The sequence below is a fragment of the Macadamia integrifolia genome, chromosome 5 (genome assembly GCF_013358625.1).
Source record: "Macadamia integrifolia cultivar HAES 741 chromosome 5, SCU_Mint_v3, whole genome shotgun sequence".
Lineage (NCBI taxonomy): Eukaryota > Viridiplantae > Streptophyta > Magnoliopsida > Proteales > Proteaceae > Macadamia > Macadamia integrifolia.
The window spans coordinates 39,405,498-39,415,236 of NC_056561.1; the positions used below are offsets into that span (position 1 = coordinate 39,405,498).

Here is a 9,739-nt window from a genome sequence, read left to right on the forward strand (position 1 = left end):
AAATACTTACATTGAGACAGAGAAATCATATGACTCATATCCAATATATCTGGCACAGATACAATGTTTGGATTCCAACACAGTCGCTTACGAGCCCGTGATCGGTGAAAACCGTATCCTGCTAGACAGCTGGTGTAATCCTTATTTGCAACCAAACAGAGCCTTGGAATTGTAAATACCGATTTCTCTCTGGATCAAATTGGAATCGGTCGGGAAATCAGATGGGGCTGCCCGGATCCCGATTCTGTGTTTGTAAACCCTGGCCTGGCAAGCTTCTCTAGAGCCTTTGGTGCTTGGTTCTAGTTCAGGCAGAGCAGCGATTAAGCAAAAGCTACTGTAGAGAATAATGGAGGGGAACGTTGTGGGGAAGAGCAAACGGAAAAGGGAGAAGCGACGGGGTGCCCAGAAGACTAGTAAAAGCAGCGCCACCACCACCACCGCCACAACCACCACGACCACGACCACGACCACGACCACTACGACTACGCACAATGATCTCATGGATCTCTCTGTCTCCAAGCAAGTCCATGCACCACAACCAAAGCGCAGCAAAACCGTCGCACTTGGAAACTCCGTCTCCTCCGCCTCCAACTCCAGTTTTCTGAACAAGGTCTCTATTCTCTCTTTCTTTGTCTTTGTGCGTGTGTTTTTAAACTGCTGAACCATACTAATTTCAGAGATTGCGGCCGTGTTATTATATAGATGCGAGCTAGGTTGTCCGGAGGCCATTTTAGGATGTTAAATGAGAAGTTGTACACTTGCAGGTACTTAATTTTCTGCTCTTCGATTCTTTGTCGCTCACACCGCCGCTCCCCCCTCCCCCTTTCAATTTTTTATTTTGATTTTTTCAAAAAATTATTTATTGTGTGCGTGTCTTCCGTTCTCAGCGGAAGCGAGGCCTTCAACTTTTTCAAAGACGACCCGTCACTTTTTGAAATGGTATGGTTCTTGTTCCCTTGCGCCCCCGTCTTCGACTGTATGGTTCGTAGCCTTTTCTTTAGCTGAGTATCTCTTATGGTTTCCTCATCTTCTATGTTCAATTTTCTTCTGATACTGTTCTCAACTTCTCATGCTTGAATTGCACAAAATCGACGACCGTTTGATGTTTAAACCATACATCGGTGTGAAGGAGTTATTGGAAACTATTCAAAGTTTGAAGCCACACTTCGGGTTTGAATCACATCCCTTTTGCCGTCACTAGAATGACCTCCAAACTCCCCGTGGCAACGACTTCAAGAAGAAATCCAATAAATATAGTCCACAGTATGCATTAAATAGGCTCTATGCAATGTTGAAGGTTGATTTCCATGGCTGTGAGTGCAGCAACTTAATTTTTTCTCAATCCTGTATCATAAAGATCTCCAAAGGCCTGTAGTCAAATTATTGATCTATCCTCAATACCTTTAAAGTTTTAAACTCTAATCCCATGTCATCACCATTCTTGCCATTATCTGCCTATGTTATGATGTACATCTGTCTGATTGCATGGCCATGCTATCTTCTTCAATTTAACTTGATACTGGGTTGGCAGCTTTAGTTGCTTTTTGGTAGTGTTTGATCCTATCTTCATGTAATACTGATGTTTGAAATTTGAACAATTTAGTAATTTTCTGTTTTGTGATTATGAAACCATATTCCTTATCATGAAGTTTCCCTTCTTGCTCAGTATCACGCAGGATATCAAGAACAGATGTCACATTGGCCAGAGCAGCCAGTCAACATCATCATCAATTGGCTTAACAACCAGAGTCCCTCTTTGAAGATTGCAGATTTTGGCTGTGGTGAGGACTTAGCCTGTCCACTAACTAGAAATTCACTTGTGAATGGGATTTTTATTTGCTGCAACACTTTCTTTTTTTTTTTGGCTAATTTCTGTCATACTCCAGGGGATGCGCACCTTGCAAAAAATGTGAAGAATAAAGTCTTCTCCTTTGATCTTGTCTCAAATGATCCTTCAGTAATTGCTTGTGACATGTCAAATGTATGTGCTTTCATTTGAAAAATTATCCAGTTCTTTCATGCTTGATAATCCATATTCAATAAATTCGATATTCTCATCTTTCACTTCTGACTACCCCTTAATAAGTAAGGATGTTAAATTGCTGACCTTGATATTTGTTTGGTGTTCTTTAGTAGAGAGGGTTATACTTACTATAGGTCACCACTTTTTCGCGTATTAAGTCATGTGACATTATCCATTATCATATACTAGCTGTATGGACAAACCTGGTACTTCCTTGAAAGAATAAGCGATATCTAATAGCGTTCTCATGCGATTTTCTTGAATTATGATATTTAATAGAACACCACACAAATATCACAACCATTTATTCTTGCTAGTTTTTATGGTTTTTCCTTCATGCCAACTTTAAATATTGCCATGTCGATAAATGATGTGGCTATTCTGACCATTGGATAGAGTTTCAGTGACTAATTCAATCAAATGACATCCCATGTAGTGGCATGGATCCTCATGTATGCCTTTTCACACCTACAGTACTCTAACCACTACTATGCTCTTTCCCATGGCTCTGGATTTTCAAAGCTGTGTTTTGCAACGTGGAAAACTCCAATAGTGTTGAAACTTGACAGGTGAGCAAAGGACGTAGGGGTCTACTTATCTTCAAAATTTGGGCCCCCATTTGATCTGCCACGTGCCCATGTGGTAGTTATTAGCATTTGAAATGGGCGTGTAAGAGAAGTTTTTACCACAGGTGTATAGGTACTGGGCTCCCACAAAACATATTTTCAGAGGTGATCTTCCATCTGCTTTGTGGCTTCCTCTTTACTAGATTGAATGATTGGTGCATTACATCTTCTAGCATTTGCAGTTGGTTGAGTGCAAATATAACTATTAATTTATGCTTGATATTTAAGGCAAAATGTCCTTTACACTACCCCCCTAAGATCTTCACGGCCCACCTATTTTTGCCACATGAGCATTGGGATTGCAATTCCAACCATTGGATACATAGTGTACTGATGAAGTATCGAAGATGAAGAGAAGAAGAGCTTTGCACTTACCTTGATGTGGCTTTTCCTTAGTTAGCCTACACATGATTTTCTTTAGTATGAATAGGAGGTCATTAAGTCAGTCTGGTCATGGGTAAGAGGAGACCTAATTGTGGTTTCAATATGGAATCCTAGGACGATATCAAGTTGGATTTTCTCTTCAGTTTCAGTTTGTGATTGTTTTGATAGAGTCCTATTTGGAATAGGTTTCTTTCTAAGCTGGAACAGGTTTTTTTAGTAGTCTTATTTCTGTTTTTCAGTTTCTGTGTGTGAATAAGTTTTTGTGATTCCAAGTTAGTATCTGATTCTGCCCAGATAACTATAAATGCATGTACAGGCTTCTGGCTATAACTCATGATTTATGAATTAAAGTTTCAGTTTTCTGGTAAGCATTTCTGTGAGGATTTACATTATTACTTGGTGCATTACGAGGGAGCCTCAGGTGGAATCCTGTGTGAATTTATCTCTTCTATCTTCTAGTTCTTCTAACTCAATCTTCAGGTCAGTTTTCATCTCTTACTAGAAGTATCCCACGGCACCCTTATTTTCACTTTTATCTTCAGTTTGCTTTCAAGTTTCGTATCTCTCTGAATATTGCACAGAATTGGTTCAAACGTGAGACTTAAGCTTCTGGTTTTCGGCTCTCTTGGTTCCTGGTATATATTGCTGAAGCTAGATATATAGAGATCAAGTTCTAGCACTGATGGTCTGTTTTCCTAGTTTCGCTAGGATGACGCTGGACAGCACTGCTGCCTTTACATGATCTCAAGAATTTTGCAGAACAATAGAGACACTCAAATAGAGCACTTGACCTGACTGTTGGGTCATTCTGAATTTTCTAGAGATCCTGTCTGTGCAAGTCTCGCTCTAGTTTTCTAGTTTGAAACTGGATTTGCAGTAGGGACAGTCTGGATTGGCCACTTGTCAAGTTTCAGGGCCAAATTCAAACATATACCACCTCACATGTATGGCAGTTTCCCGTCTATTTTTAGCCTTACAATGTTTCCCAACAATTTTTAGAAGGTTCAAATTTTCAACCATTTTTCAGAAGATTTAAAAAGCTTATTTCACCTCATGGCTAACTCTGTTCTGACTAAAACTTGACATGTGATTAGGGGACCCTAGGTCTTACCTGCCCACCAAGTTTGGGCCCTGCCTGATATGCCATGTGGCAGATATTTGGGTCATGGAGGAAGACCTTCTTGGGTGGGCTGTGTAGGAACTGGAACTCTTCAGTATAATGTTCAGAGTTTCTCCCTAATTCTGCTGCAAGAGCTATAGACTTTGGTCTGGTAGTATGGATATTGAAGGAAAGGAAAAGAGAAGTTGAGTACGAGACTGAAGGCAAGGAAAGTAAAGAGAACGAATATAGAGTGTGCTTTCCCTAATGTTTGTTCCGGGAAAATGCTTTTTCGGTTCCTCTTCATTACAACTACAGATTCCTGCAATACCTGACTGGTTAATCCAACCATATCAGACCAGAACCAGCCTGGTTTTGGCCTTGGATGAGCTGGGGAAAAAACTCAGGTTAAAACATGTTCTGTTGGGCATTCTGCCACAAGTTGGGAAAACCTAGGAATACAAGTTAAACTTTCCCTGCCATTTGTGCTTTTCAGTCAGTGTCAGACCAACCAGACAGCCATAGTTGGTCATCTCTCTACTTCTTTGCAAACGCCTGTGTCCTAGTTTGATGAGGGATATTTTCTAACTTGAAGATTGTAGTGGTTGAGTAGCATTATGCATGTTTATTACAAGGGTTGTGCACCTCTTTTTACACCTGATTATCTTCAATATCGACATGACCAGAATATTTTAGTGATGCAGTGTGTTAGACATTAATCCTGTATAGATATGTGCAAGCTTGGGAGGCTCATAAGGTGCCTATGGCAGTCCAATGGACTGAAATTAACATTTGGATAGTTATATTATAGGTTGGACCTTTTTTTTTTTGGGTTTCATTGTAATGGGCCAAATTTATAAATCCATAGAGTGGGGATAAACTTAGTTCACAGGATTAGTAGCTAAATTGAGTGTTAGTTAGGTTAGTTTACTTAATAAGTTAGATAGAGTTTTGTTTTGAGTTTATGTACTTTATTGAGTGTGTAAGAGTGATTATGAGTCCTTTTATGAATCAATTTAGGAATTTTAGGTCTTTCTTTATATATGTAATGCACCCCCCACCCCCCAAATTAATTAGAGATGATTTGAGTAAAGAATATGGTTTTTTTAAGAGTTCTGTTGCTGTTGAGCAGTGCATATGGGATTGGTATCCCAAACTTTGATTTCTTCTCCCTTCTTTCTCCCAAGAAGGTCAGTCTCATCTCTTTTCCCTTCCCTTCCATCGATTTGATTTTTTCCCATAACAATGCAGTTGCTTCCGTTATCTCAGATCTGATAGCAGATTTGATCATTAGGCTTGCTTGCATCTGAGATCCATAATATGGGTTTTCAGATTGCATTACTCAGTCATCCACATCAACTAATATTATCAATAGTGTTAGCTTCCCTGTATATGAAATAAGTGCAGACATAAGTATGACGTATGATCCATATTATGGTTGTGAAAATCTTTCATCGATTTTCTCATTTTGATTTTGTTCATAATTTAATCCGACTATCAAGACTTGAAATTTGGAAATTATTAGTTAAGCAGGGAAAAGATGTTGTCAAGGTGGGTTGCTTTCTGATGCTTGCACTTGTAGGAGAAATCTACTGTTCCAATTTTTGCTCAATTTTATTCGAAATTTTCTTTTTTTGGGTTTTTTATTTCCACAAAGCAATGCACGTTGACCTCCTTTCGATTGAGAATGCTGTAATGAGGCAATGCGAAGTTCTTTAGTGCCCATATCACCTAGTGGCCCTTTTATAGTGCTCAAAAAGCAGTTACCAATGGGTGCATTTCAGACCTCTTTGACACCACCTCCCTCTCTTTCTCTTTTCCTTATTTTATAGCGCCTTAGACCACCCTCCATTATGTATAGACAAGAAGACATGGTATTAACTCACATGCATGGCTATATGCTCTGGCAGTGCCCTAAACCTCAATATCTTTTGAAAATTTTTAGGCTCTGATGATTTCCATTCCTCTCCATGCCACCACCACACATCCACACCTGATGATCTGGTCACTATGTTAGAATTATTGATAGTGCTTTAGAATGCTGAAGTTTTAAAACAAGCTGAAGTTAAGCAAGATGGTACAGAAGGCAATTTGGAAAATAGGAGTAGAAATGAATGGTTTCAGTTGATGATTAAGGATAACCCAGTGGCCATTCTATTGATCTTGGTTCAATCATCCACAAGGAAGGAAAAACTGTAGAGCATGTTGCTCAAAGACTTAGAGCAGGGCATAGAAAGCAGAGAGATGATCCAATGGTGCTATGTGGTAAACCTTATTAGGCGGTTTGAAACCAACCATGCTTCATGGAAAATGCTAGGAAATTAAGTAAGGGCAAAAACACATTTATTTGATGTTTTTATCTAGTCATGTAGCAAAGCAATTTAAGTGACCCAGGATTATTTTGTGAGAGTAAACTTTGCAGCATTAATAGGGCTACATGTTGACTGCATTACCTTGAATCATGCTAGATTCAGTCCAAAAGCACTTCACTTGGTGGAAGTAAGGCCATCTCTTTGCATTAAAATGGTTTGTACTTTTGATGGCTAATATTAAAAGGGAAAAGTCAATGAATTGTGAACATACAGCTCAGTTGGTGTATGTGTGCCACAATTGCTGTCTGTGTTGGTCTAGGGGATTCCTGTTTTTCTGATTTTATACTCGTCTTCCAATCTTTTTTCGCCACTAGAGTTTATTGAGAAATAGAAGGTTTTATAGGATGTAGCAAAGGCATATAGCATATTTCAAAACATACCATTGACTGGAGTCGCTGTCCAATCATGAACTGATGATCTGTTTTATGTTCTCGTACATTTGCACAGCATATTTCAAAGTATACCATTGAGTAGAGTCACAGTCCTATCATGTACTGATCGGTATTATCTACTCTTAATCTTCTTGCACTCTCCACTAACATGCAGTTGCTCACATTGCCTTGCAGATTCCCCTTGATTCGTCGTCAATGGATGTTGCTGTTTTTTGTCTTTCACTCATGGGAACCAACTTCCCAAATTACATACAGGAAGCACAGAGAGTTCTTAAGCCATGGTTTGCACTAGAACAATTCCTATTAGACCAGTTACAGTTGTATCCTTTTATTGGTAGTGAACTAATTTTCAGTGTCATGCAGTGGCTGGCTTTTGATAGCAGAAGTAAAAAGTAGGCTTGATCCAAACACTGGAGGAGCAGACCCAAATATTTTTTCAAAGGCAATCTGTGAACTTGGATTTAAACTAATTTCTAAGGTCACTCAGGCTCCTACCCTCTGTAAAAAAGAAAAAAGATAAAAGTAGAATAAAATAAAAATTATTTTTTGTACTCACTGACTTGTATTATGTGCAGGATTTCTCAAATAAGATGTTTGTTTTGTTTTTCTTCAAGAAGAAGGTTCGGTAGCTTCATCGTTTTGAATCTTAGATGAAAATGATCTTGGGTTTTCTTTTGACCCAGTTTTATACTGATATGGAAGGGCATGTGCAGACAGAAATTCATTAAGTTGCACATTTCTGTCATTTTCTGCAGGAGAAACCATGTCGAGAAAAGGAAATCGAATGGCCTGAGCTGAAGCCTTGCCTGTATAAGCGTCGCTAAGACAGTGGTGTTGGACTTTTCGGGTTGTTGACATTTGTGAACCTTCGGCGCACCTTCCTATAGTGGGGGGACTTGCATATGAGTGACTTTTCCACCAGCATTTCACCTTTAACTATTGCTGCTATTCATGGATGCAGACCATCCAATGGTGAGTTGTTCATTGCATCGTATTGCATCAATCTAATGATCGTGGAGCTCATTTGAAGGACCATTGTTTTCATCCACCATTAAAGGAATTTGCAATACACATTAGGATATAAATTGATGTTAATACAGGCTTTTACATTATTTGGATCCCATACAAGTATAATCAGTCAATATCTTGTAACCTTAACATTTATCATTATTTTTTTGTTTATAATAACCTCTTCAACTTTCAGAATTTTCACCAACTCAAGATCAGTTTCAGTAGTACCTCAAAAATAGATCAAAATGAAGAGAGAAAAACAAAGTCCTTCCCCACTCTCCCTTTCTCCTCCCTTGTAGGTCCACATTCTTAGTGCATAAAGAGGTTTACTAATGTTTAGTCTCTTCCACTCCGCCACAACCGAGAGAAGATTCACCTGTATTAACCAAAGTTACCAAAGAGCTCCTAATTGTAAAATCTGCACTTGGACAAACTCTGTATTCTTGGGCTTGCAGTTTGCCTGATGTGAAGGCCATTGTGGAAGCTGTATTAAGAAAAACACTTTTAATGGAGGATGGGCTAATGCATTTGGATGAACTCTGCACTCTTGAGCTTCATAGTTCGACGTAAAAGAAATTCAAGATGGGTTGCAAAGGAAAACTTTGCATCATTTGGTGTCTAAGGAACTGCCCAAACTTAAAAGCTAAAACTGGGAAGTTAGCAACTTTGATGAGAAAGGTTCGAGGACTTTAATTCATCACTGGGAACCATAACTCGTGGATCATGATCACCCTTCTACCTCCAGTATTCCAGGTTGAATTAGTCATAATAGAACAGTGCCTTGTCATTTGAGATGTTTTTGGCCTGTGGATCACCCCAATTGGGTGTATTGATTATTAAGTCTCCTGCTCATATATGTCCTTCTCTTCACTTAGTTTGATCTTATAGTGCTCTTTTTCACAAGTTAATAAACTATTAGTGCAAAGTTTATCTGGTCGGCCAAATAAATGTCATGTGGTATGTTGGATGGGGTTTAAATTTTTTTTGCCAAAGACTGATCTTTAGTTTTGTTCACATGTCAAGTTTCAGCCTCGTTTGCGGTGGCAAAATAGAACTTAGAAGTAAAAAGCTACCTAGTGCAGGTGGAATTGGATAACACTAAGGCCCCCATGAGGTCTAGGTGTCGGTCTCAATTCCACATGAGAGAGCACAAGGTTGTATTGTGATCTAAAATTTTGGCAAGTATATTCAAGGTGTGACTATCTATTCAATTATTGGGATTGTCAAATCATTCTTCCATGGGATAAACATTTGATGGACTTGGTTTTTTTTTTCTTTTTTGGTGCGATAAAGTCATTGGAAATTTTGTCATGACAATGTGGAGTGGCATTTCATCTTTATTATTATGAGGGAGAGGTTTATTGAGTTGACAAGGTGGGGAGCCAACCAACAACATAGAGTAGGACATGATTTGTCAACATGGGCTGAGAGAGAGAGAGAAAGAACGTTGGCGTAGCCTAAGCCCCTTGCTTAATGCAATGATTTATTTATTTCTTATTATTATTATTATTATTATTATTATTATTATTATTATTATTAAGGCAAGAGAATCGGTACCTACTTGTGTGGCCCTTTGCTCCTACATGGGGCCAATGAGAGTGTGCATAGAGACTTCGACATGAATGAAATTTTTTTTTATTTCACATGGGTTGAATAGGTAATTTGTGCGCCTTTATGTATGACACAAGGGCCATGCGACGAGGCAATTTTCTTTTTTTCCTTCATTACTATTATTATTACTATGGACTGGGGAATGCTATCTAATCGAATGGCTAGTGCACCAATGATGGAACTAACTAGGGGAGGTGCACATGCATCTAACTAGGGGGCAA

General features: G+C 38.9%; 1 protein-coding gene across 1 annotated transcript; it reads left to right on the forward strand.

Moving 5' to 3' along the window:
- The first annotated feature begins 152 nt into the window (after positions 1 to 152).
- LOC122080104 (ribosomal RNA-processing protein 8-like) lies at positions 153 to 8,112 on the forward strand. The gene is made up of 9 exons (XM_042646988.1): positions 153 to 610; positions 703 to 764; positions 888 to 939; positions 1,667 to 1,781; positions 1,887 to 1,981; positions 7,071 to 7,177; positions 7,260 to 7,374; positions 7,472 to 7,516; positions 7,652 to 8,112. The coding sequence occupies exons 1-9, from the start codon at positions 347 to 349 to the stop codon at positions 7,718 to 7,720; spliced, it is 924 nt and encodes a 307-aa protein (XP_042502922.1). The 5' UTR covers positions 153 to 346; the 3' UTR covers positions 7,721 to 8,112.
- The last annotated feature ends 1,627 nt before the right edge of the window (positions 8,113 to 9,739 follow it).

Bases quoted from the DNA above. Each gene is read 5' to 3' on its own strand.
- LOC122080104 (XM_042646988.1), top strand. From the start codon at position 347: ATGGAGGGGAACGTTGTGGGGAAGAGCAAACGGAAAAGGGAGAAGCGA. The intron at 940-1,666 runs GTATGGTTCTTG...CTTCTTGCTCAG, and splicing joins ACCCGTCACTTTTTGAAATG to TATCACGCAGGATATCAAGA. The intron at 1,782-1,886 runs GTGAGGACTTAG...GTCATACTCCAG, and splicing joins GATTGCAGATTTTGGCTGTG to GGGATGCGCACCTTGCAAAA.